This window comes from Leopardus geoffroyi, chromosome A1 (assembly GCF_018350155.1).
Source record: "Leopardus geoffroyi isolate Oge1 chromosome A1, O.geoffroyi_Oge1_pat1.0, whole genome shotgun sequence".
Classification (NCBI taxonomy): Eukaryota; Metazoa; Chordata; class Mammalia; order Carnivora; family Felidae; genus Leopardus; species Leopardus geoffroyi.
Genome location: NC_059326.1, coordinates 10,408,487 through 10,436,324, shown reverse-complemented (window position 1 = coordinate 10,436,324; position 27,838 = coordinate 10,408,487). Strand labels below are relative to the sequence as shown.

At 42.2% G+C, this 27,838-nt stretch overlaps 1 protein-coding gene across 3 annotated transcripts in view; it reads right to left on the bottom strand.

The window, feature by feature from the left end:
• The window catches only part of B3GLCT (beta 3-glucosyltransferase), a 121,464-nt gene that overhangs the window by 10,714 nt on the left and 82,912 nt on the right, over nt 1-27,838 (bottom strand). For 2 of the 3 annotated variants that reach the window (XM_045471467.1, XM_045471393.1), the window contains 2 exons: nt 10,980-11,099; nt 3,324-3,528 (listed from right to left, as the gene is read on the bottom strand). In XM_045471467.1, coding sequence (XP_045327423.1) covers nt 3,324-3,528; nt 10,980-11,099 — 325 coding nt within the window. The remainder of the gene's footprint in view (nt 1-3,323; nt 3,529-10,979; nt 11,100-27,838) is intronic. The other variant, XM_045471313.1, reaches the window with a different exon arrangement.

The window sequence follows — 27,838 nt, the reverse complement described above, 5'->3', positions numbered from 1 at the left end:
GAACAGCTTGAGAAGGATAGGTATTATCTCTGCTTTAAATGTCTGGTAGAATTCCCCAGGGAAGCCATCTGGTCCCGGACTCTTATTTGTTGGGAGATTTTTGATAACCGATTCAATTTCTTCACTGGGTATGGGTCTGTTCAAATTTTCTATTTCTTCCTGTTTGAGGGTTGGAAGTGTGTGGGTGCTTAGGAATTTGTCCATTTCTTCCAGGTTGTCCGGTTTGTTGACATATAGTTTTTCATAGTATTCCCTAATAATTGCTTGCATTTATGAGGGATTCGTTGTAATAATTCCATTTTCATTCATGATTTTATCTATTTGGGTCATCTCCTTTTTCTTTTTGAGAAGCCTGGCTAGAGGTTTATCAATTTTGTTTATTTTTTCAAAAAACCAACTCTTGGTTTCATTGATCTGCTCTACAGTTTTTTTAGATTCTATATTGTTTATTTCTGCTCTGATCTTTATTATTTATCTTCTTCTGCTGGGTTTGGGATGTCTTTGTTGTTCTACTTCTATTTCCTTTAGGTGTCCTGTTAGATTTTGTATTCGGGATTTTTCTTGTTTTTTGAGATAGGCTTGGATTGCAATGTATTTAATCATGAAGGGGTGTTAGATTTTGTCAAATATTTTTGAGTGTCTAATCAGAGGATCATGTGGCTTTTATTCATTATTCTATTCATATGGTATGTAAAAATAATTGATTTTGGATGGTAAACCAAGCTTGCATTCCTGTGGTAAATCCCACTGGGGCATGGCATAGAATCCCATTTATATATTGCCGGATTCAGTTTGCTAATATTTTGTTAAGGATTTTTCTGTCTATGCTCCAGAGTAATATTGGCTTGCCGTTTCTTTTTGTGATATACCATTTTAATCCCTTTGTTTATTTTTGGAGGGATCTTCTGAGTGCTTGCTCGAAGGATAACAATATGCATCTTTGACATACTAGGTTAATACTGGCCTCATAAAATGAATCAGAAAGTATTCTCACTCCTTTAATTCCATCAATGTATGCAGGTTCAAATACTTTCTCTGTTTCTTTTTAAGCCAGTTTGGCTAATGAGTGTGATTCTAGAAATTTCTCCCCTTTCACTCAAATTGTCCAACTTGTTGGCACAATTTTGGTAGGGCTTGTAATGATGTCCCCTCTTTAATTCCTTTTGGTAGTCTCTGTCTTCTTTTTCTCTTGGGCAACCTAGCTAGAGGTTTACCAAATCAGCTGATCTTTCCAATACAACTAATTTTTTCTGCTGTTTTTCCGTTGATTTTGCTCGAACCTTTAATATCGCTCCCTCCCCAAACCAAGTCCACCCCCTCTGACAGCAAAGCTGCTGTTTTTTTCCAGCTAGGCCCACACTGGTCAAACTGTTCCTGCTCTCTCCAACCAAGGTGGGGTGCACGGGGAGGTGGAGGCTGAGGGGTCTTCAGGCAGAAAGGCCTCAGAAGGCCTCATATTCCGTTGCTCTTACTGAAACCATCGCAATTTTTCAGGAATAAGTGCTTCCCACTGCTTTCGTTTGTTTGATTTCCAGAGTCCTGAAATGAGTATTTTGACAACTTTGCGCAGAGGTTTCACTGGCTGGCCACTGCATGCTGCCATACCCATTGCTGGCATATAATTTTAGAAGAACAGAAAACCATATGCTCTAGACCCTTTGTTTTTAATAAAAGGATATACTACATATTCCTTGAAGCCCCCTTCTAAGCCTATGATTTCACAATAAACTGACTAAAAAGAGAAGGAGAGTGGCCCAGGCTACTTTGTCTCTGAGACTATTTTCCTAAAGCCCACTCTATCTCTAACTCATCAGGAATCTTAGATTTTTATCTCTGTGCCTCATATGTGTTTCTCAGTATGAACCAAGGCACTGTCTGGATCAGTATTCAAGCATTATAAACGTGAACTAATTTCCAAGTCATAGCAAACTCTCTAAAAGAGGCTTAAGAATTAGAAGATATAGTGGTATCTGGTGGGGAGGATAGGCTTTAAGCATATTTTACAATTTTGGAAAGATCTGCCATTTATTATGTGGATTAGAGAAATCAAGAGTCCTAAAGTCTGGGAAATGACAATTTTTTTTTTTATTTTTAATTATCTTCAAAGGATTTTTTGCTTAAGGATTATTTTCCTTCTTTCTTCTCTCTTTATCATTTTCTTTACTAGCATATTCTTCCCTTGGTGCTATAAAAACCCAAGACTGTCCTATTAACGGTGACAAATTATTCCCCTTAAACCAACAGTTTTAATTACCCTTCCTTTTCTAGAAGTGAACCACCATGACACGGGGTGAGAGAAAGAGCAGGAGAAAATAATTTGCTTCTCTAAGTCACCCCATAACACAATACATAGGCTTAAAATGGGTAAGGGCTCTCAAGGCTTTAAAAGACGGAGAAGTACTGACTGGTACCAAGAAAGAGATCTCTCATACATTTCTTATTACGAAAGCTCTATTTCTATTCTCCATTGCGGTCCTCAAGGATGCCAAAATGGATTCTGCCTTTCTTGATAATGCAAACATTTTCTTTGCCTTGTTCAAGTTATTTCCTATAGTGCTATTTCTGTCATGTTCAGTTTTCTATATTGGTATGATAGCGTTTGCTACTGGTTACTAAACATGACAACATCTGTATTATTACACCATCGAACATTCGCTGACCCGATTCCTGAAAAAAACAAAAAACAAAAAACAAAAAAAACTACCAAACATAATGCAGATTCCCTTCTCCCAACCCAAATTGCAGTATGGTGAAGCCACTATAGCACCAACTATCCTTGGCAAACATCGTCGCAGACAACAAAAATATATACCCCCAGTATATATGCTTATTGAGATACTATGCTGAAGTGTAACAGAGTTTAGCCACTCAGCTTAATAGCAATGAAAGGAGAAAGCCCAATAAAAAAGCAGCCGGTGGACAGCGTAAAGCCTGAGGACAGGACAGATTTACATTCACTTGGTGGCATACACACAGCAGAAATATTAGGTCGTTCGTGCGTATTTCTAGATAGCATTTAATAATTTTAGATGCCACCAATGTTTTAACTCAAAACCAGAGGGGGAAAAACAGAGTAGCTTTTCCCTCGTTCTATATTCAAGGACACTGGTCAAACACCATTCTGTTTTCCAGAGCTTTCTGTTTTCCATTTTCCTGCCGTAGATGGAACAGCATCAACCCTCTGGACAAAGAGATCCGGAGCCCATCCACAGTTCTTAAGATTGTCTCCAAAAGAATATAGGAAGGGAATGAAGTAGGATCCTTAAGTGAGAAGAAAATCCCCCTCTCTCCCTCTGAGGTAGAAATAAAAATGTTGTTCTCACCTGATGGAAGAGAGGGCTGTGTGTCACAGGGATTCCCAACCCACTAAAGCACATTCCCAGGACCATATCATCGGGGGCATCATTGCTGTAGCAGCGACACTTACTGGCGAGAAGTCTCCTGATTGCTTCTCTGCTGAAGACCATTCTAGTGGGAAGCCAGAGCAGACAGAGAAAGGGGTTAGAGCAGCTCCTGGAGACCGTTAATCTAAATAAAGAAATATAGTTGAGAGGCCACACTCTTAAAAAGACACAGACCTCAGCAGTGTTTGATATCTAATAGTTGTTCTGGGGGAAACGTTTGGTGCTTTCTACGAAAGGAAATTTTACTTTGAAGAGGTGTTTACCTATCTAATAGGCAACTGTATGTCTTCATAGATTTCTTGAAAACGAACACTATACAATGGTTTTTTCTTAATATGCCCTTGGAAATTAGAGTAGTTCTTTAGTTGGAACACTCTCAGTGAGATCAGTAACAAAATCCACCAACATTCCCAGCAAGTAGATGGGCCCAAGCACCTTACTCGTACAGGTGCTGACAATAATACCAAATCTACCTGGAAAAACCATGCATTGTCCAAGTGATTCCAAGTCTGCAGAAGCGTCCTTAAGGTGATTTTGAGAAAGAGAAAGAACAGAGAGAGAGAGAGAGAGAGAGAGAGAGATTTGCCCCAAACAGTGCTAGGATGCTACTTGACCTGGTACGTTGGGTGCTTTCCAGTGGAACTCATGCCCAGTCCTGCCTTTCTGTGCCCTCCTCAGATGTTGCGTAAGGCTAGAAACTGTAAAACAACATTTTCCAGTTTCCCTTGCCATCTAAGACCCGGCTCCAACCTGACGATGAGGGGCACAATCCTAAGGGGGTGCGGGGGAGCCGGGGGCATCTGCTTCTGGCTCCGGCCAGCCCTGTGACAGACGCAGGTGTTGGTGGGCAGCTACAGGCCCCAGCAGAGCAGGCCCAGGGCAGCAGAGTGGTGATTGTGGTCCCACAGCAACAGCGGGGGGGCCAGGCCCGGGACTGGCTCAGATGTAGTGTTGTGACCCAACAGCAGGACCGGCCACAGTACCCCTCAAGAACAGGCTCCAGAACACGGACTTTGCTTTGTTCCTCCAGCCTTTGGGGCAGTAGCAGCTTTCTGTAGTTATCAAGCTCTAGGTAAGGCCACCTGCTCTGTTTTCTCCCTCCAGCCCTTTCCAGCACGTCTGTAACAAGTTCCTGCAATAAATCCTCCTCTTTTTAAAATATAGATTGGTCCCCAAATATAGGACCACCTGGTCCTACAGTAGTAATGAATCTTCTCATATTATGAATAATCCAATAGCTGATAGGGCTGAAGGGGCTAATATGGTTCACAAATTCATTCCCAGTAGGCAATGACTTCCTTGAAGGCAAAACTGTCTCAAACTTATCCATATATTCCCAGAGCCCAAATACAGGGCGTCGCACACAGTTAAGCATTCGGCAAAATCGGACGCGTCAAACAAGTGGGAACGAAGCTGCCTTTACAAAGACCTTTTTCCCAGGGAGGAGGGAGCTCTGTGGACGAGTCTAGTAGGAAGGAAAACAGGACAAAGACCTTGAATACAATCCCTGATGCGAAACTCAGCTGGGCTCAGTCCAATGTAGCTTAACACCATGTGCTGGCAATGCAACGGCACACAGGATATTCTCTCTGCCCCGGCGAAGAGGCCAGAAGGCACGATGAAACAAGACCAGACAAGAGGAAAAAGCAGCTCTTTAATGAAGAAGATACAAGGAAATCGGACTACACAACTAGAAGAAACAGTTCTGGGGGCGCCTGCGGGGCTCAGTCGGTTAAATGTCCAACTAGGGCTCAGGTCACGATCTCATGGTTTGTGAGTTTGAGCCCCGCGTCAGGCTCTGTGCTGACAGCTCAGAGCCTGGAACCTGCTTCAGATTCTGTGTCTGTCTCTCTCTCTCTCTCTGCCCCTCCCCTGCTCATGCTCTGTCTCTCCCTCTCAAAAATGATTAAACATTTAAAAAGAAGAAGAAACGCAGTTCTGGGGCTCAGTCAGGTAAGCATCAGACTCTTGATTTCAGCTCGGGTCACGATCTCACAAGTTTGTGAGTCGGAGCCCCACATGGGGGCCTCTGTGCTGACAGTGCAGAGCCTGCTTGGGATTCTCTCTGGTTCCCTCCCTTTCTGCCCCTCCCCTGCTCTCTTTCTCTCAAAATAAATAAACTTAAGAAACAAAAAGAAGAAGAAACACAGTTCTTGTGAATTGTACCAAAAGGAAAACTGTACATATAAAAACTCACCAGAAGTCCTCTTTCTCTCAGAGTCCAGTGCCCCCCCCCCAGTGACTGGGGTAGCATCTACACGCTGAGTCAATCTCCCGCTCACCTACGTGACCCCAGGAAAAGGGTCTATGTGAGGGAACATGCGTCAGCTATAAACAAACACTTCCCTTAAAACATCTATCTGATGCTATGTCAAAGGGAATTTCCTAAGTAAATTGCACTTGACTTTGAACAATGCAGTGTTTGGGGGCCAGTCCCATGTCCAGGTTAAACTCTGATGATAACTTTTGACTCCCCCCAAGTTACCCACTAATAGCCTAGTGTTGACCAGAAGCCTTACTGATAACACGAACAATAAACACAGTGTATGTTATATGTATTATACATTGTTTCCTTACAACAAAGTAAGCTATGAAAAAGAAAATGTCATTAAGAAAATCATAATGGGGTGCCTGGGTGGCTCAGTCGGTTGAGCCTCTGACTTCGGCTCAGGTCACGATCTCACGGTTCGTGAGTTCGAGCCCCACGTCGGGCTCTGTGCTGACAGCTCAGAGCCTGGAGCCTGCTTCAGATTCTGTGTCTCCCTCTCTCTCTGTGCCCCTCCCCTGCTCGTGCTCGGTCTCTCTCTGTCTCAAAAATAAATAAAACATTAAGAAAAAAAAACTCATAAGGAAGAGAAAACACATTTATAGCACTGTACTGTATTTATCGGGAAAAAAAATCACATACAAGTGAACATGCCCAATTCAAATCCATGTTGTTTAAAAGCCAACTGTACTTGTATCCCAATCCTAGCTATAATCGTGTTTATCTTAAACCCAATTTAAGTCAAAACACTTTATTTTTTTCTTTTGCCAGCATCTAGTAGAACGAGAAAGAAAAGGAAAGCCCACTCTTTTCTCCTGGCCTACTCTCTGAAAAATCTGTATTAGTATTTTTTTTTTCTATTTTTCCCTACTCACACAGAACAGTCTTACATTCATTAGCCACATAAACTAAGTACACATGAGTCCTTAATTACACTTGTTTATTAGCATGCTGATGGGTTATTTCAAAAAGAAGTTGCCCCCCAAAATGGAAAACTACCAGACATATCATGGTGTATCTGCTCTATCCTCCAACTTTTAAATATTAAAGAGATGTGATTTCTTTTCATATAGAGCATACTAATTTTAAGCATAAGGAAAACTGAAATGGGAGACAAGGGCTTGCAGAAGGCCGTCCGCGCAAATCAAGAGCACATACAGAAGATAAAAGTGCATCAGAAACGTGCCCGCCCCTCCTGCTCTTCTAGCAGACGGACGGGTCAGGGCTATCTCGGGGTAACACTGGCCCTCAGCCCCTTTCCAGTATGGCTGCCAAAGAGAATGGTGACATCCTGATCACAGCTTCCTACCCAAACAGAGGTAAGTATTTCAGAAAAGAAAATGGTTGGTTATTGAATAAACTGTCTCCAGATACCTGAATGTTCAAGGAGTAAGCAACGAAGTGAAAACCAGACACTTGCATTCAAAGAGGGCAAAGGTCTCATTTTGCAAATACACAATGCCTCCACACCAATCACTGGAGTCCACACTCCTGATTCAGCTCTGCTTTGTGGGGCTTAACAGAGACAGTTGAAGGCAAGGGTTTTCACAGACTTACTGACTGTAAACCAGTGAGAAAACAAGAAACGCTTTTCATACTACAACCGCGTATATGTGTTGTGTGTGCACAAAACGAAAAACAAAGTTTCACAAGACAATACCTGCCCTTACTGCGTGTGATAGACTATGATATTTCAATTTTATTCTATTCCATTTTATATTACACTGTTTTTAAATGACGACTATGATCCATTCATTGGTGTTTCAAGCCCTTAACTGATCCTGACTTGCTATTTAAGAAAAATCATGTTGGTTCTTAAGCTCGATCATCAGAAAGTCTACTGAGAAATCATTTAACATTCTGTCTGCAGCTTTTTTCAAAGGTTGATACGAGACAGTCGTGTGATGAATGCTTCTGTATCTTTGTAAAAGTACCATTAGAAACAGAGTATTATACCAGTCATTAGTTATATAAAGATCAAGGCTCAGTGTTCATGCATTTGTTTATTCATTTATCCACTGTACCTTGTAAAAAATGAGTCCCTCTGCTAGGAAGTAAAGATATAATGAGAAATGAGACACAGGTGCTGCCTTCAAATAATTCATCATTTAGGTGGAAAACAGAAAGGTAAATAGGCAATTAAATGATAATGGGTTGCATAATATGCTATGAAAGTGCATTTGAAAGGCATCAAACCCAGATTTGAGAGGCCAGACTAGGCCAAAGGCTTCCAGGAATAAACTATAGCTATATCATGTCCAAAGAAATGAGAAGGATGAGCCGGGTGACAAAGACAGAAAGCTGGGGAGGGGAAACAGTGCTGTGTGGAGACCAGCAGACGCCAGTCTGGGGGAAGGAGAAAGAAAAAGGGCCTCTGAGGACTTGAAATAAGTCCAGGAATTCTTTAAGATGACAGTGCAGGTGAAGGAGCCTAGAACAGTAAAACAGCATCTGCCAAGATCATGAGAGGCCAGGTAAGTCTTGACCAGGAATTTCGACTTTATCCTAAAGGTCACAGGAGGTTATAAAGGAGCGCAAAGACTTTCATTCTCATGGTAATGAAAAAAAAAATCCAAATACAATTAAAATCACAGTAACCTATGGCATTGTTGCAGAGATGGGGGGTCTGAAGCGCAGATGAACTCATTTCTAGAGAGAGGAATCCTTCCCAGACAGGTGGCAAGCTGGGGGGCAGGAGGCGGGGAGAAAAGACCAGCTAGAGACATCAGCCCCAAGTCAGTGGCCTCAGCAGCACCCACGGAGGCTGTTGGCCCGGAAAACTGAAGGCGATTAAAACGAGGCCTAATCCCAGACCAGCCTGACTCCTGTCGGCATCTGAACGACCGTCTCCTAGTCTTAGATGCCAAAGGTAGGGAAGGGCTCGCGCTCTTGGGGAAGAATAAAAGCCAGAGAAGCGCGTGATAGGCCTCTGAGCAGGAGGGCACCACGATCAGATGTGGTTGTAGAAAGGTCTCTGTGGCTACAGGGTGGTCGACAGCAAGGAGTGGAGGAGATGGGGAGCCATGGCAGGAGCACGCACGTGAGAGATGGTGTGACCTAGATCAGAACTGGGGAGGTGGAGACAGAAGGGATATTTAGGAGACAGAACTGACACGACTTGGTGACCGGGTCGGCTGCAAAGTCCTGGGGAACGAGGAAGAGAAAGGACAAAGCAGACTCAGAGGTCTCTGGGGCAGGAACTCACACATGCCACGTCTTCCCTGAGGGAACACCACTGGGAAAACACTAAAGCGGGGGCCAGGGTCAGAGGCAAGGTCAGGATGGCAGTGCTGGGTCTCATGTCCTGGGAATCACGCCAGTGGACAGGGCCTCCAGTGGGTGGAGGTAGGAATCGGGAGGTCTGGGGAGAGTTGCAGGCTGGGGATAGAGCTTCGGGTGTTTTCAGCACAGCCACGGGGGTGGATAAAATCACCAAGGAGAATACAGAGCGAGAAGAGGACACCAGAAAAGATGCCCGGAGAACACAGCCACTGAAGGAACAGGAAGAAGGAACTGAGAAGGAATGATCAGAAAGGCAGGAATACACAACGACAGGACACTGTTGTGGAAAGCAAGAGAAAGGAGCATTTCAAGGAGTAAGCAGTCACCTTTGTCAAAGTCGGCTAAGAGGTCAAACAAGAGGAAGATCGGGAGTCCGCCCCTGGATTTGGCTATGTGGATGCTGCCAGAAACCTCAGCAAGACAGGTGAGGTGGCAAGCCAAGCGTGGCGGTCACATGGAAGTGGAAGCTGGAGAACAGAGATCCTGAGTCCCGGGTTCTTACGATGACTTGAAGGGGAGAAGAGGGAGGGTGCGGTGGCAGGAAGGAGTTTTAAGATGGCAAAACTGGAGGTGGTAGGAAGTCCACAGTAAGAAGGTAGGAGCTGAACACGTAAGAGTTAACAGTGCCGTCTTGGTGGTGACAGTGCCCGCCATGGGCCTGGGAAGGGGAGCGGTGACACCCATGCAGTGTAGATGCCAGTGTGGCACTGCCCTGTGAGCTCCTGTAGGGAAGGAACCGTGGCTTCCGTTTGCATCCCCAGTGCCTACGCCCGCCAGGCTTGTGGAGTGAATGAGCAACCAGCTGGAGCAACGAAAGGCCACACTGGCTAGGTGAGGTCAAGTGCCATTTCAGGCTTCAAGGGCCAGTCTCAGAGATAACAGTGAAATCCAACAGGCAAAGAAGGAAACCAAATAGTGTTCTTGGCCATCACTTCTGTGTTAAAAGTATGTTAGCCCACATGTGCCACAAAATATAGAAACCCATATGCAAATAATAAGACCCCGTTCAAAGGCAGAAAGTTCTGACTCAAGGGATACCATACCCTGATCCTTCACTGGCTTCACCACCTCACCCAGAAAACTAAATGCATTACTATAAAGCTGCAAATAGCTTGAGCCTTTTTTTTTTTTTTTTTTTTTAAATTAAGAAGTCCATAGTCGTTGGCCTTTACCCTTTGGCGTCTTTTCCAAGGCCTACCTGGACCCCCATCTCCTGTTGCTAATGACCTCAGGCGGAAGCATGCCACTGCCCAACACAGATCAGTACTCCTGCCCAGGCCCAGTAGATAGCCTGGTGTGACGTAGCCATATAAATCAAATCAGAATCATCCCCTATAAGAGATCCGGCATTGGCAGATGCTTCATTTAAAAACACTGACGTTGGGGGCACCTGGGTGGCTGTCAGTTGAGCATCCGACTCTTGGTTTCGGCTCAGGTCATGACGTCACAGTTTGTGAATTCGAGCCCCACGTCAGTGCCTTGGGATTTCTCTCTCCCTGTCCCTGTCCCTCCCCGGCTTGCTCTCTCTCATTCTCTCTCTCAAAAAATAAATAAACATGAAAAACGTTAACTTTTCACTGTCATTTAAAAATCTATAAATCCGACACAAAGATCACTTAACTGCTTAAGTGATATTCTATACTACTCTTTTCCTAAATGTGATTTATTAGCAATAGATAATTTAAAAGTCTGGTGACTTGTTTTCTGGAATAAAATCTATATCCAAATTTCTTTCTCATTAAAACAAGCAAAGCTAATTGTCTACCTAGAGGCAATCATTCCTCTAGGGAAATTTCTACCAAGTCCCTCGACATCCATTTATATTTCTCCAAGGGGTAAAATATTCTTTGTGGTGAACCGTTTTCGTATTTAGAAAATTTCATGTTTACTTTCCTATTGCAGTCACAGCTACCATTTACAGAGCACTTATGTATCAGGATTGGTCCTGCTGCCACACGCCCAGCCCTGGATCACAGAAACAGAAGTGAGTGCTGAGAGTATTTGCAGAAAGCTCTGTTCATAGTTACCCTCCTCCTCCCGTGACGTAGCTGTAGCCTCCAGTGCCCAGGCCGTAGCCATAACGCTCTCCCAGAAACAGCGGTTCGCTGGAGTCGTAACAGCTAAGCAAGTGCTGGAGCCTGGAGATGCTAAGATTCCAAAGAGAACATAAGCAATAATTACTTAACTCAAATGGGTTTCCACAGTAAAAAGTTGACGATTCTCACATCCCACCGGTCACGTTATATACTACTGTACGGAAATCGCTTAGAGATGAAATTCAAGTGATTTACGGAAGAAATTCACTTAAAGAGAAGAAGAAAAAAATGGACACTGTAGATCCCTGGAAACAGAAGAGAAACTAAAAAACAAGGGGCTTACTCCCCGGTTTTAATAAGTCCCTGCCAGAACATGGCTGCCTCCATTGGGTGGGTAGGGTGGCAGGTTAACGAAGTTGAGGTGGCCAGTGTACTGTTTAGCTCACGTCTACCAGTCCTGTTTCCCAGTGAGCGTGAACTGTCACATCTCTTCAGATGTACTTGGCGTAGGAGCGCTGACAACACTGACTCCATCTTGGCCCTCCATCTCGTCCTCGCCTCTGGCGCACTGAATGCGCCACTTTAGATAATAGCAGAGAGCCTCTGCCCAGGTGGTGCCACTTTAGATAGCTACCCTGTGAGGGCACCCCCAGGCCCCTAGCTCCATAAAACCTGGAGAGTGGCAGAGAATAGCTGCATGTTACCGTCCTGGCTGGTAAGACTGACCATCAGTAAGTTTCCCTGAATAAAACCGTAAACAGCTTGGAGTGGCTTGCTTCCTTTTTCAGCATTAAAGTGCCTTCTCAGTCTGAAGGATACGTTACTGACCCTCCTCCAGCTTCTAACACTTGGCGTAGCGGACAGGAGACTGAAAATGAAACAAGCCAGGGAGGGGTAAAGGGGGTGATGCCAGGAGAAGCCCACAGTCCACTCGGGGAAAGCCTGTGGTCCCTTGGGGGAAATCCCAAGCTTGCTAGCCAGGAGATTCGGCCAGGTCTTGTGAGCGTTTCAGACCAGCGTGTGAGTACAGAAACGCCCTAACCGACACGAGTCTGAAATGGTGGTGAAGCAAAAGGGCCAAGAAGGGGTGGCAGCTTGGGTCTTAGGACTGTGGAGGAGATGGTATTATGCTGAATGGATGCGAGATGAAAACGTGGCCTCGGCCACTGCTGAACCTGCCTGGTGATGAAAGATTATATACGGCAGGCGTGGTCGAGAACTGCAGGCACTTGGCTAATCTGACTGATTGGATAAATGCTAGCATTAAGAAAACCTGGCCTAACAAGGAGGCTGTTCCCTCCCTTCTGTTGCAGCGGACCTCTGTGAAAGAACTAGGGATGAAGTGTGCTATTTACACCCAGCATTTTGGTGGCCCAAATGAAGAATGACTTTCCTCTTGTATGAATGACCGTATCTCAGCCCCAGGAGCATGGTATGGGACTTTAGAGGTTGTTCTTGCCCCGGTGGCCCCATTGCTACAGTAGCTACTATGGTGGCAGACGTAAGTGAAATTCAGAGAATCCCTTAGGAGGGAAATAGATTAAAAAAGAGGGAAAAACGATCCCACTGATGAGAAAATGGCAGAAAGGGGGCCTATCAAGATTTGTAAACAATGGTAGCAATACCGAATATTATCTGGGACCCCGAGAGAAAATATAGACAAACAACCCAAGTTGGTCTTGCTGAGCCTCCAGAAGGCATCGCCTGATGGAAAGCAGTTTACTTGCTTGAAGGCAGGCTAAAAAAGCTGGGTGTGTTGCCCAGTGCCCCTCTGCTAGTGGAAAAAGTTCGGGGTGGACACAGACTATTCCTAGAAACTAAGGCTTAGGCCAGCGTTTGCCTCTAGTGCATGCAACAGTGGACAACTGGAGGCCCCATTATTAACTATTTGTCTTTCACTAACCATCAGACTGTGCTAGCTCTAATATTCACTGGCAAAATGCACATTTATCTATGGAAATGTCTCAAAATTTGCAGGGGGGGGGGGAGAAATAAAGGCAAAAATGGTAGTGAAATAACTAGGCCCCGGGGGTATTAATGCCAGGTGTTAGTGGTGAATTGGATGTAATTTCACATCCAGAAGGGTTTGGCTGGGGCTTGTGGTTACAATAAAATGGAAAATCAATTACAGTTATTTGCGTAAGTTCAATAACAATATGTTCTTATAACAGGACGCCACTGGAAACCTTGATTACCAAGGCTTTGACTGGAATGTCACATTTGAAAGAGACACGTATAGACTCAAATATGGCCAAACAGCCCTAAGGAACTAAGGTTGACTTTACAGAGCCAAGGAAATTCCTTGGGAAAAAATGGCCTGCTACCTTGCTTACAGGTTCCTGAGAGCCCTACCGTGCAAGTCAGGAAGGTCACTTGGGGACCTCAAGAAGAGAGGAATTAATTCAAATTAAAGGTATTGCAGGTGGGTCTGATGGCAAGTATTTGACTTGGCTTCTGGCCTCCAAAGGCTGTAAAAGGCTCAAACTGAAATTCCCTATGAGAAGTTCCAGAAAAGCAGACTTCACCCAAATGGCCCATCACCATTCTTGTTGCACGCATGTAAACATTTAGGCCAAGTTTGTTAAAAGTGGACTTGTTTTACAAACAACTTAGTCCTAATTTTTTTTTTTTTAATTTTTTTTTTCAACGTTTATTTATTTTTGGGACAGAGAGAGACAGAGCATGAATGGGGGAGGGGCAGAGAGAGAGGGAAACACAGAATCGGAAACAGGCTCCAGGCTCTGAGCCATCAGCTCAGAGCCTGACGCAGGGCTCAAACTCCCGGACCGTGAGATCGTGACCTGGCTGAAGTCGGACGCTTAACCGACTGCGCCACCCAGGCGCCCCAACTTAGTCCTAATTTGACTACCTTTGATAGAAATGAGGGTGATTTTAGAAAAAAACATTTCAGTAACACACTTTTATGGGTGTTAGATTCTATTTCTGGTTGAATGTTTATTGTTTACCTATAAAACCAGGGGCTAGATCCTGAATTCTTCTGGCTTCCATGCATATATGGCTCACTTACTACCTGACTTCTTGCACCCTACAAACCTGACCTTGAAATCACATTGGCAGGACCACCTCCTGAAAAGAGACCACTGTTTAACTGAATGGACCTAACTGACCTTGTTATAAAATGTAGAGTGAGATGCTAAGACTATATACAAGACTTCCAAAACAGTGGTTACAAAGGATGGGAGCTCAGCTGAGCTCTAGGGAATATCTGCAGTGGGATGCAATGGCAACTTAATTTGTGAAATCCTGCTCTACACCCTTTTCCAGCAGGAAGCAGCTAGAGGGGTCGTTACCCCTACCCCTCAAGAATGAGGAATGGTTCAGGGCGCCTGGGTGCCCCAGTGGGTTAAGCATCCGACTCTTGACTTTGGCTCAGGCCATGATCTCACGGTTCATGGGATGGAGCCCTGAGTCAGGCTCTGCGCTGACAGCATAGAGCCTGCTTAGGAGTCTCTCTTTCTGTCTCTCTCTGCCCCCTCCCGCCCCCCTTGCATGTGCACTCTCTCTCTCTTAAATACACATTAAAAAAAAAAAAGAATGAGGAATGGTGAAAAACCAGGGGTGGTACTGGTTCAACTCACGTTGCTATTTATACTGCTGCTGTGGCAGGGGGGTACAAGTCCCTTCCTGACATCTGGCTCTAAGGCCATTGTGAAAGAATGGCGGGCAAAGATGGCACGGGCTAAAAAGATGCCAGAGGTGGAATGTGGGAGTGCTAACAACATTGACTTCATCTGTGGGACGCCATCTTGCACAGGTGGCACCACTTTGGATAACTGGCGGCTATCGGGTGCACAGATGGTGCCACTTAAGATAACTACCCATGACCTCCCCTCCACTCCCCTCACTCCATAAGAGCTGGGGGAAGGTCCAGATAAAGGCTGGGAATAGGGGCGGAGATTAGGAGCATATTACCGCCTGGATCTTCTGTCTGTTGGCCCACCCGACTGCCTGTCGGTAAGTTACCCTGAAGAAAACACTGCGAACGGTATAGAACAGCTTTGCCTCATGTTTCGGTATTAATGTACCTTCCTGGTTTGGAGGATACATTATAAACCTCCGCCCCTTTCTAACGCTTAGTACTTTTTACATTTTAATGGCCCCCAAACAGAATTTTTGAGATACAAAGAGGTCCATGTCAGGTGCGTGGCTGGCAGGTGGGCAAATGGATTTTGTTAGACGTTCCAGGAAACCTTTCAATTACGGTGCACAACCACGCATCTGTTTCCCCCGAGTAAGGCCACATAAGTTGTCTTTTTACGTCTACTTATGTATATACCTTTTGGCACCTATATTTCTTTGTCCTGTGTCAACAAGATAGCTTTAAAAGGGCAGTGAGAATATCCAGGAGCTGGTCAGAGAAATGCCTGTAGCTATAGCTGCCATGAGGGTGAAGAAAAAGATTTCATAGGAAAATAAAATCTAGAAGTAACCTTTCAAAGGTGAGACAAAGGCTAATATTAAGAAGGGCTAGTTTTCCCATGTTTTAAGAACTTGTACCGTTTACAAACGCCTTGTAAAGTCCTTCCACTATTTGTTCTAAACTAGAGCTTTCTGGGTCACACACCACCAAATCCTAGGTTCTCTCGTGGTATTAATCAGTGTTCCCCGAAAAAAGATGTTCCGTGATCAGTTTTGGATTAAAATTTTTTAATTAGCTAAGTAAATTCCAATGTTTCTCAAGCCTGATGAGCATCGCGTATCTCCAAGGGGGAGATAGGATATCAAGGACTTCTCTACGTTATTAATCATAAATTCTTACAAAGAAGTATTAACATCTAGAACACTAGTGTTCTAGGATTTCACTTTTCTTCTTTTGGGGGACAGGTGGGGTCTTAAGAAACCCAAGTGGAGATGCACAAAGTGGAAAGAAGGACATCGCTTCAATCCACACTCGTGCATCTTACACAAATACCCCAGCCAATAAACCTAAAGCTGAAAGCGAAGAAAACCAACTTAATGTATGAAAAAATTGCCTTAAAATGTGGTGCTAAGAGTTGACAAGTTTGCTGATCATGTTTATATGTGTCTGCAGGTCAAGGTCTCCGACAATACTGACAGTTTCTGAGTGGCCAGAAAATGTTATCCTTAAAACTATCCTGTTTTGGGCACACAAGGTAAACATTCTGGGCACCCAGTTTGAAATCCATCCTTGGAAATCAGCGAATAACTCTGCGGAGAAAGGTAAGTAAATATGCAGATACCTAGTAAGACGCCATTTGGTTATAGAGAATTTATTCTTATAGCTCTCTAAGGAAACTGTGGCCTTTGGCTGGTAAAAGTTTGTGTTTAAAAAAAACAAAACACCAACAAAAAACAAACAAAACTTCAAAGACCTCTAGGGCAAATTTGTATCTACTTCTTGACCTAAGAAGAAATGTATTTCTCTTTCTCCTGCATATTATAAAAATACCAATTCAGTCCACAACTTGTAATTTCTTTGGTTAAAATAACTGGGATTTAACATCTCATCTGGGTTTCTTATTACCTCAACCCTTTCCCTACTCACAATATCATTTTAAAGCTGAAGAATCATAAACGGAGTCTGACAACCCTCATATACTTTATTTTGCTAAAAACTGTAAATGTGGATAAAACAGACAGATATCTAATTCTATCCAAATGGATTGGCTATTAATCCAGGAAAGGAACTTTATTCACAATCCGTTACCATTTCAGGCAATTCACAGAAATGAAGAAAAATAGTACAGCAACACTTTAGATTACGTGCTATCAAATTTATATGAACACAGTGCTGCATATAGACTTTAACAGCATAATACTGACTTTGCATATACTGGACACACAATACTACCAAAGTTTCAGGTGTACAACTTAGTGATTTGACAAGTTTATACATCACGTTATGCTCACCCCAAGTATAGCTACCATCTGTCCCATTAATTACATTGCTGTTACATTTACTGTATTCCTCATGCTCTGTTTTTCATTCCCATGACTGACTCATTCCATAACTGGAGGTCTGTATCTCCCCTACCCTTCACACATTTTGCCCAGCGCCCCACTCCCCTCCTCTCTGGCAACCATCAGTTCTCTGTATTTATAGTTCTGATTCTACTTTTTATTTTTTTGCGTTATGCTTATTAGTGGAATCATAAGTCAGCCTGAGAAAGACGAATACCTTATTTCACTTAATACCCTCTAGGTCCACCCATGTTGTCCAAATTGCAAGATAGATCTTTTTTATGGCTGAGTAATATTCCACTGTAGATATATACACCACATGTTTATCCATTTACCTATCGATGGACACTTGGGTTGCTTCCATGTCTGGGCTTTTGTAAATAATACTGTAATAAACATAGGGGTGCATATATCTTTTCAAATTAGTGTTTTCCTTTTTCCCGCATAAATACCCAATAATAGAATTATCAGATCATATGGTATTACTACTTTTAACTTTGTGAGGAACCTCCATACTGTTTTCCACAGTGGCTGCACCAGTTTGCATTTGCACCAGCAGGGCAAAACGGTTCCTTTTTCTCTACATCTTTGTCAACACTTGTTTCTTGTTTGATTTTAGCCATTCTGACAGTTGTGCAATGATATCTCATTGTGGTTTTTATTTGAAGTGCCTTCAAAATTATTGATATTGAGCATCTTTTCATGTGTCTGTTGGCCACCTGTAGGTCGTCTTTGGAGAAATATCTATTCAGGTCCTCTGCCCATTTTTTATTTTTTTTAATTTTTTAATGTTTTTATTTATATTTGAGAGAGAGAGAGAGAGAGAGCAAGTAAGGGAGGGACAGAGAGAGCTGGAGACAGAATCCGAAGCAGGCTCCAGGCTCCGAGCTGTCAGCACAGAGCCCAACACAGGGCTAGGACACACAAGCTGTGAGATCATGACCCGAGCTGAAGTCGGATGCTTAACCGACTGAGCCACCCAGGCACTCCTCCTCTGCCCATTTTTTAACTGGATTTTTTTTTTTTTTTTTTTTTTTTTTTGGTGTTGCGTTGTAGGAGTTCTTTATATATTTTGGATATTAACCCGTTATTCGATATCATTTCCAAATATCTTCTCCCATTAAGTAGGTTGTCTTTTTTCACCTCTTTGGTTAAGTTTATTCGTAGGTGTTTTTTTTGGTACAATTGTAAACGCTATGTTCTTAATTTCTGTGACTTTGTTGTTAGTGTATAGAAACACTACCGATTTCTGGGCATAAATTTTGAATCTTGCAACTTTAGTGAATTCATTTATTACCTCTAGTAGTTTTTTGGTGGGATCTTTAAGATTTTCAAGTATAGTATCATGTCATCTACAAATAGTGACAGTTAAACTTCTTCTTTACCAGTATGAATGCCTCTTATTTCTTGTTAGACTACCAAGGCTAGGACTTCTAGTACTATGTTGAATATAGTGGTGAGAGAAGACCTCATTTTTTTTTTGAGTAGACTCCACGCCCAGTGTGGAACCCAATGCAGAGTTTGAACTCATGACCTGAGATCAAGAGTCAAATGCTTAGCTGACTGAGCCACCCAGACACCCCATCTTTTTTCCAATCATAGGGGAAAAGTTCTGTTTTTCATCACTGAGGATGATCTTGGCTATCAGTTTTTCACATATGGACTTTATTATGTTTGATTTAGTGGGAACACACCACTTTTGTTGAGAGTTTTTGTCCTAAATGGATGTTGAATCTTGTCAAGTGCTTTTCACACATCTATTGAGATGATCATATGATTTTTATGCTTCATTTTGTTAGCTGCTATCCGATTTTTTGGAATCCAGATAATATTCCACTCAAACCTATTATGGCTTTTATTTTTTAACATTTTATTTGGAAAAACTTCCAAGATTACAGAAGAATTCCAAGGGTAGTACAGTGGAAAGAACTCTTTTATATATCCTTTACCTAAATTAGCCAGTTGTTAGCTCTACCCCATTTGCTTTATCGTTCTCTCTCAATCTTTGTAGACAGATATTCATCTGTGTATATATACATGTATGCATGTGTGTATACATGTGCATTATGTGTGTACGGTGTGTGTATATATAGACAGATTTTCTCTTTTCTAAAGTATTTGGGAGTAAACCTCATACATTATGTCCCTTTCCCCCTAAAAACATGAAATACATCATTGTGTATTTCCTTAAAATGGGAAAAATTAAGAGTTCAAAAACTTCAACATTCATTCAGTAAATTTCTTAAAAAGTTAAAACATATAGCTACTATATGTCCCAGGCATTCCACTCATAGGTATTTAGCCAAGATAAATAAGTATCTATACAAAGATATGTACACAAAGGTTCACAGCTGCCTTAATTAGAATTCCAAACCTGAAAACAAATGCTTTCATCTAAGCTACCACCCATATTCCAAGGTTATCACTTGACCCGATGTTCATTGTGGCACATTTTCCCTCCAGTACAGGATGAAACCCAGGATCCCTTATTGCATTTATCATATCCCTTTATTCCCCCTTCATCTATAATAGTTATTCAGCTTCTCTTTGTCTTTCATGACACTGGTATTTTTAATAATAAATGCACCTCCCCTGTTTTTAACAGAATGATCCTCATATTGGGTTTGTCTGGTGTTCCCTCATGACAAAGTCTAGCATATATGTTCCCAGTCACAGTATTATGTATGTGTGACACTGTGTCTGGCCCTTCTGTTCTTCACTGGTGATATTCCAGTCAAGTTGTTATCTCACTTCTCCACTGGACAGTTACTTTTTCCATTGCTATTTTTTTAACCCCAGTATAATTAATGTACAGTGTCCTATTAGTTTTAGGCATACGATATAGTGATGCAACAATCCTATACATTACTCGGTGCTTATCATCTGTTTCATCCATTCCCCCTCCCAATCCCACCAGTTTAGTTCTACCCAAACCACCAGTTTATATTCTAGATTTAAGAGTCTGGGGGTTTTGTCTATTTTTCTTTGTTCATTCTGTTTCTTAAATTCCACACAGGAGTGGAAGTGTATGGTATTTGTCATTCTCTGATTTATTTCACTTAGCATTTTACCCTTTAGATCCATGCATGTTATTGCACATGGCAAGATTTCATTCTTTTTTATGGTTAATATTCCTCTGTGTGTGTGTGTGTGTGTGTGTGTACACACTACCTCTTTATCCATTCATTTATCAGTGGACGCAATGATCAGTGGACACAATGGATACTGAGGTTGCTTTCATATTTGGGCTCTTGGAAATACTTTCAAGAAACACAGGAGTGCACATATGTATTTGAAACAATGTTTTCATATTCTTTGGGTAAAAAACCCAGTAGTGGAATTACTCGATCATATAGCAATTCTATTTTTAATTTTTTAAGGAACCTCCACTGTGTTATCCACAAAAGCTGCACCAGTTTGCACTCCCACCAACAGTGTATGATTGTTCCTTTTTTTCTAAATCATCACAAATACTCGTTGCTTCTTGTATGTTGGATTCTAGCCATTCTGACACATATAAGGTAATAACTCACTGTGGTTTTGATTTGCATGTCTCTGATTAGTGACATTGAACACCTTTTCAACGTGTCTGCTGGCCATCTGTCTTCTTTGGAGAAATGTCTGTTCATGTCTTCCGCCCAGTTTTTAACTGGATTATTTGTGGTTTTGGTTTTAAGTTGTAAAACTTCTCTATATATTTTGGATACTACGCCTTTTTAGATACGTCATTTGCACATACCTTCCCCCATTCAGTAGGTTGTCTTTTCATCTTGTTGATTGTTCCTTTGCTAGGCAGAAGCTTTTAATTTTGATATAAAGTCGCCAAGAGTTTATTTTTGCTTTCGTCTCCCTTGCCTCAGGAGACCTATCTAGAAAAATGTTGCAATAGCCAATGTCATAAAAGTTACTACCTATGCTCTCTTCTAGGATTTTTATGGTTTCAGGTCTTACATTTAGGCCTTTAATTTAGAGTTTATTTTTGTGTATGGCGTAAGACAGTGGTTCAGCTTCATTATTTTTGCATTATTTCATTATTAGCATTATTTTAGCTGTCCAGTTTTCCTAGCATCATTTTTTGAAGAGACTTTTTCCCATTGCATATTCTTGCCTTTGTTGTAGATTAACGGACCATATAATTGTGGGTTTCTTTCTGGGCTCTCTCCTCTATTGATCTTTGTATCTGTTTTTGTGCCAGTACCTTACAGGTTTTAATTGTTATGGCTTTGCAGTATATCTTAATCTGGGATTGTGATATCTCTAGTTTCCTCTTAGGATTGCTTTGGCTATTAGGGGTATTTTGTGGTTCCATACAAATTTTAGGATTATTCGTTCTAGTTCTGTGAAAACTGCTGTTGGTATTTTGATAAGGATTGCACTGAATCTATAAATTGCTTTGAGTAGTATGGACCTTTAAATAATATTTGTTCCCCCAATCCCTGAGCATGTAGTATCTTTCTATTTGTTTGTGTCCTCAATTTCTTTCATCAGTGGCTTATGGTTTTCAGAGTTCAGGTCTTTCACCTCTTTGGTTAAGTTCATTCCAAGGTGTTTGTTTTTTTCTTTTTTCTTTTTTTTTTTTTTCTTTTTGGTGCAATTATAAATGGCATTAATTTCTACTTCATCATTAATGTCTAGAAATGCAACTGATTTCTGTACATTGATTTTTGCAACCTGTGACCTCACTGAATTCATTTATCAGTTCTAGTAGTTTTTTCTTGGGAGTCTTAGGGTTTTCTATATAGGGTATTATGTCCTCTACATATAGTGGAAGTTCTATTTCTTCCTCACTGATATGAATGCCTTGTACTTCTTGTCTGATTTCTGTGGTTAGAACTTCCAGTACTGTGTTAAATAAAAGTGGCAAGAGTGGACATCCTTGTCTTATTTCTGATCCTATAGGAAAAGCTGTTTTGCATCATTGGGTGTGATGTTGTGGATTTTTCATATATGGCCTTTATTATGCTGAGGTATGGTCCCTCTAAACCTATGTTGTTGAGGGTTTTTATCGTGAGTGGATGTTGTACTTTGTCAAATGGTTTTTCTGCATCTATTGAAATGATCATATGGTTTTTATCCTTTCCCTTAATGTGATCTATCCTACTGATTTGCAAATACAAACCACTCTTGCATCCTGGGAATAAATCCCACTTGATCGTGGTGAATGATTTTAATGTATTGTTGGATTCAGTCTGCTAATATTTTATTGATGATTTTTGCATCTATGTTCATCAGGATATTGGCTTGTAGTTCTCCTCTTTTCTAGCATGTTTATCTGTTTTTTTATCAGGGTAATGCTGGCCTCATAGAATGAATTTGGAAGCTCTTCTTCCTCTTCTATTTTTTTGGAATAGTTTGAGAAGAATAGGTGTTAACTTTTCTTTAAATGTTTGGTAGAATTCAACATTTGGGTCTGGACTTTTGTGTTTTGGGATTCAATTTCCTTGCCGGTAATCACTTTGTTCAAATTTTCAATTTCTTTCCAATTCAGTTCTGGGAGGTTGTATGTTTCTAGGAATTTATTTCTTCTAGGTTGTTCAGCATGGCATATGGTTTTTCATAATACTCTCTTATAATACTTTGTATTTCTATAGTCTGTTATTTCTCCCTTTCATTTTTGATTTTGAGTCTGATTTGTTGTTTCCATGTGTCTGGCTAAAGGTTTATCAATTTTATTCTTTTCAAAGAACCATCTCCTGGGTTTCATTGATAATCTGCTCTATGTTTTTAGTTTCTATTTTGTTAATTTCTGATCTAATTTTTTTTATTTCCTTCTACCAATTTGGGGTTTAATTCTGCTTTTTCTTGCCCCTTTAGCTATAAGGTTAGATTGTTTGAGATTCTTCTTCTTGAGTTAGGCCAATATAGCTATAAATTTCCCTCTTAGAACAGCTTTTGTATGCATCCCAAAGATTTTGGGCCACCATTTTCTTTTTTTTTTTTAAATGTTTGTTTATTTTTGAGAGAGACAGAGAGAGAGACAGAGCACGAGCGGGCGAGGGACAGAGAAAAAGAGAGAGAGACAGAATCCGAAGCAGGCTCCAGGCTCTGAGCTGTCAGCACAGAGCCTGACAACAGGGCTTGAACTCATGGACTGTGAGATCATGACCTGAGCCAAAGTCGGATGCTTAACCAACCAAGCCACCCAGGTACCCCAACCATTTTCATTTTCAATGGTCTCCATGTATATTTTTACTTTTTTTGTTGTTGTTAACCTGTTTATTGTTTAGTAGCATGTTATTTGACCTCCATGTATTTGTGTTCTTTCCAGATTTTGTTTTCTTGTGCTTGATTTCTAGTTTCATAGTGTTCTGGTTGGAAAAGATGAATATGATTAGAATCTTTGTGAACTTGCTGAGGCTTATTTTCTGGCCTAACATGTGAGCTATCCTGGAGAATGTTCCATCTGCACTTGGAGAATGCATATTCCACTGGTTTAGGATAGTATGTTGTAAATCTATCAGTTAGATCCATCCGGTCCATGTGTCACTCAAAGCCACTGATTACTTACTGACTTGCTGTTGGGATGGTCTACCCACCGATGTAAGTGGGGTGTTTAAATCCTTATTATCATTGTATTGCTATCAATTACTTCCTCTGTTACTAGGTGTTTCACATATTTGAGTGCTCCCAGTTAGATGCATAACTATTGACAACTGTTACATCTTCTTGTTGGATTGTTCCCTTTATGATCATGTAGTATCCTTCTTGGTCTCTTGTTACACTCCTTGTTTCGAAGTCTTTTTTTCTGACATAAATATTGCTACCATGGCTTTCTTTTCACTTCCATTTTCATGATAAATGCTTTTCCCGCCCTTCCCTATGAATCTGCATGCATCTTTAGGTCTGAAATGAGTCTCCTGTAGGCAGCAGATCAATGGGTGTTGTTTTTTTATCCATTCTGTCACCCTGTGTCTTTTGATCGGAGCATTTAGTCCATTTACATTCAAAGTAATTATTGATATATACTTCCTGCCATTTTGTTTTATAGTTGTTTTTGTAGTTCTTCTCTGTTCCTTTCTTTTCTTGTACTCTTCTATCATTTTGCTAGCTTTCTTTAGTGATACACCTGGATTTCTTTTATTTTTTGCATATCCATTACTAATTTATTTGATTAGGCTTATGTATAACATTTTATGCATATAACAGTCTATATTGAGGGTCACTTAAGTTTGAACACGTTCTAGAAGCACTAAATCTTTACTCCCCCCCCTCCCCAATTTCAGGCCTATAGTATAATACTTAATATCCACTTTTGTTGTTGTTGTCAATCTCTTGACTTTTTCTTTTTAATATACACACTTAATTTTACTACTTTTGTGTTTCCTACTTTTCTTACTCCTGCTTATGGTCTTTGCTTCCTACTCAGAATCCCCTTTAACATTTCTTATAGGGCTGGTTTAATGGTGATGAATTCATTTAACTTTTGTCTGGGAAACTCTTTTATCTGTCCTTCTGTTCTGAAAGATAGCCATGCTGGATAGAGTAGTCTTGGCTGAAGGTTTGTTGCTGTTGTTTTCTTGTAACACTTTGCAGGCCAGAAGGGAGTGGCATGATATAGTCACTCTTTTCTCTTGCTCTTAAAATTCTCTTTTTTGCCATTTTAGTTTCTACGTGTCTTGGTGTGGACCTCCTTGGGCTGACTTTGGGGGAGCTCTCTGTACCTCTGGATTTGTTTCCTAGATTACAGAAGTTTTCAGCTATTCTTTCTTCAAATAAATTTTCTGCCCTAATCTTTACTCTCTTCTCCCTCTGGGATCCCTATAATGTGAATATTACACTTGATGGTGTCACTGAGCTACCTTCATTTATTTTATTATTTTTTCTCTCTCCTGTTCAACTTGTTGGTTTCCGTTACTCTGTCCTCCAGGTTGCTGATCCATTCTTCTGCTTCCTCTAGTCTACTATTCCATTTAGTGTATTGTCACTTTGTTATTGAATTCTTCATCTCTGGTTCTTTGTTTTCTTTCTGTGGAGGGTCTTGGTGGGCTCCTCCATTCTTTTCTCTAGTCCGGTGGATATATTTATAGCCATTACTCTAAATTCTCTAGGCATGTTACTTATCTCCATTTTATTTAGCTCTCTTGCTAGGATTTTGTTCTTTGATTTGGAAGATATTCCTGTGTCATTTTGTCTAACTCTCTGTGTCGATCTCTGTGTACTAGGAAATACAGTTATATCTCCTGATCTTTAAAGTAGTTGCCTCATGAAGACTAGGTCCTGTGGCACCCTGTAGTGCAGTGCCCCTATTCAGCAGAACCTTGAACTTCAGGGCTGTCTCTTCTGTGTGTTGTATGCACCGTATTGTTGTGGCTGAGCTGCTTTTGCCTTCCGCCCAGTTGTCTGTTTGTTGTGGGCAGGGTTTGGTCCCTCAGTTGTTAATGGGCTAGTCTGGGGCTGCCTTAGGCATGAGTTGGGTCAGACCAGGGATTTGTCAGAGATGCAGTAGCACTGAGCTACAGGGCACTCTCCCTGTATCGTCCCCTGGGAAGCTGTTGGTGGGTGGGGCCCACAGTCAGACCATTTGTCTGTCCCCAGGCCACTGCTGGGACCACAGTAGAACTGGTGTGTTTTTATCTGACCCTCTCCCAGGGGCAGGAGTCACCTTGGAGTGGTGCCGGCCCCCACTGGGGCTGCTCGCACACTTCCAGGCTTGTGGCACCACTCTGGATGGACTTGCCGTGGGCTGGGTGGAGGGGGTGCGTCTACACTGCTAGCAAGGTCTACTCCAGTTTGCTATGGGAGGAGACCTGGTGCTGTTTTAGAGAACTCCTGCCAAGGCCTGGTTGGAGGGACAGTCTGCAGAAAAGCACAGGGCTGGCAGATGGTTAGCAAACTACACAGAGAGTGTTAGCACTGTGCTGGTTTCTGCACACGTCCATGGGTCTAGGCTGGTGGGGTGGGGGGCGGGGAGGGATATGGTGACTGCCAACTCTTTTTTTTTTCTAATGTTTTATTTATTTTTGAGACAGGGAGAGACAGAGCATGAACAGGGGAGGGTCAGAGAGAGGGAGACACAGAATCTGAAACAGGCTCCAGGCTCTGAGCTGTCAGCACAGAGCCCGACGCGGGGCTCGAACTCACGGACCGCGAGATCATGACCTGAGCCGAAGTCGGCCGCTTAACCGACTGAGCCACCCAGGTGCCCCCAACTCTTTTGTTCTTAGAGAAGTCTCCTAAAGATCCCTCCCCCTCCAGCACACATCCTGAGATTAATAAATCTCTCTCTCCCAGGTGTTTTTCACACTGCTGCTTCTATGCTGTATGTCAGTGGGGCTGCTATGCTGTCTCTTAAGGGTGGGGACTCAGTTTCCTATGAATAGCCCTCCAGCCCTCCCAGGGCTGAGCCTCTGAAATTTAAAGGTCCAGGTGTTAAGCCCCATTGACTGTAAAGACAGGCGATGTCGATCCCTTCTAGTCTTCAAAGCTAAGTGTTATGGGGATTCATCTTCCCAGTGCGGGTAGTTTCATACTGGGGTGCCCAGGGTGGGGTCTGTTCCTCTCCCTTCTCCATGCTTGTAGTGGCCCTCCCATGGACAGCCCCATTGGTCAGCTTGGGTCCTGACTGCATCTCTGCCCTTCCTACCATTTTTGTCGTGGCCTCTTTATGTTTAGCTGTGAAGATTCTGTTCTGTCAGCCGTTGGGTCCTTTTCTGGGTTATTTACATTGACGGGGGTGGTATCTAGGTGTACCCATGCGACAAGGTGAGCTGAGGGTCCTATGTCATCTGCACATCTTACGCTTTTCCATTGCTATTTCCGAGAGTCTCCGGGCAGACGCTTTAACACCAGCAAATATCCTGGTCCTCATTAAAATGTACCCGTAGTTCAGCATCAATTAATGATTGTTACTTTAATCTTTACTATGATGGTTACAAAGTGATGGCTTTTCCCACCCCATCACGACCTCCACATTTACCAGTCACAACTCTTTATTATCCTGCAAGCAACAGCCCACCTGCTAGGGATGGAATTGTGCCCACACCAAATTTGTATGTTGAAGCCAGAGCCCCCAGTGTGGTTATATTTGGAAATGGGGCCTCTAAGGAGGTAAAGTGAAATAAGGTCCTAAGGGTAGGGCTCTGATCCAACAGAATTAACGTCCTTGTAAGAAGAGACGCTGGAGAGCTCTCTCTCCATGGAGCACAAAGAAGAGGTCATGTGAGGACACAGAGACCCAAGAGAAGAGGCCTCAGACACCTACCTTGCCGGTATCTTGATCTTGGACCCTCCCCGCATCCACAACTGTGAGAAATAGATTTCTATTGTTTTAAGCTACCCAGCCTAGGGTATTCTGTTATGGTGCCCACTCTGAGATACCACCTTTCTCCCCCATTTATTTTTACCTATTTACCTATTTTCTCTTTCTTATAAGCATGAACTCATGGATTCCTAATTTTAATGGTTCATAATTTTTTATTGTCCTTAATTATATGATGCTTATCCAAAATTTGGCCAATGGGAAACCACTCTAGCCTGCTTCTTTGTCCTCCTAAAACACACTTTTCTTTTTATACCAGAAAGTAAGGGCAGGGGGTGAAGAATGTTCCCAACGCTCTTGCCTCAGCATTAGAATCCACACTTTCTCTGGGAAGGCCTGGTTCCTTTTAGTGGGGCAGCCGGCACCACAGTGCTCCCTAGTTGGTCAGTGCTACTGGGATATCTGCTTCTAGTCTTCTTTTCTGGAAAGAACTAGGAAGCTCACATATACACATACACATACTTTAGAAATCCTGGGTCTGACAAAACTTATGAGTTGTGAGAAATGTCTCCACTTCCAATCTCCTCTCACAGACCTCCTGACCTGCCTGATTCCATATCCATATTTTCTTTCTCGCACAATTTCCGTCTTGCACCACCCTAGGTTCCAACACCATTTGCTCAGTCCTCCAGTGTACCTAAAATAACTG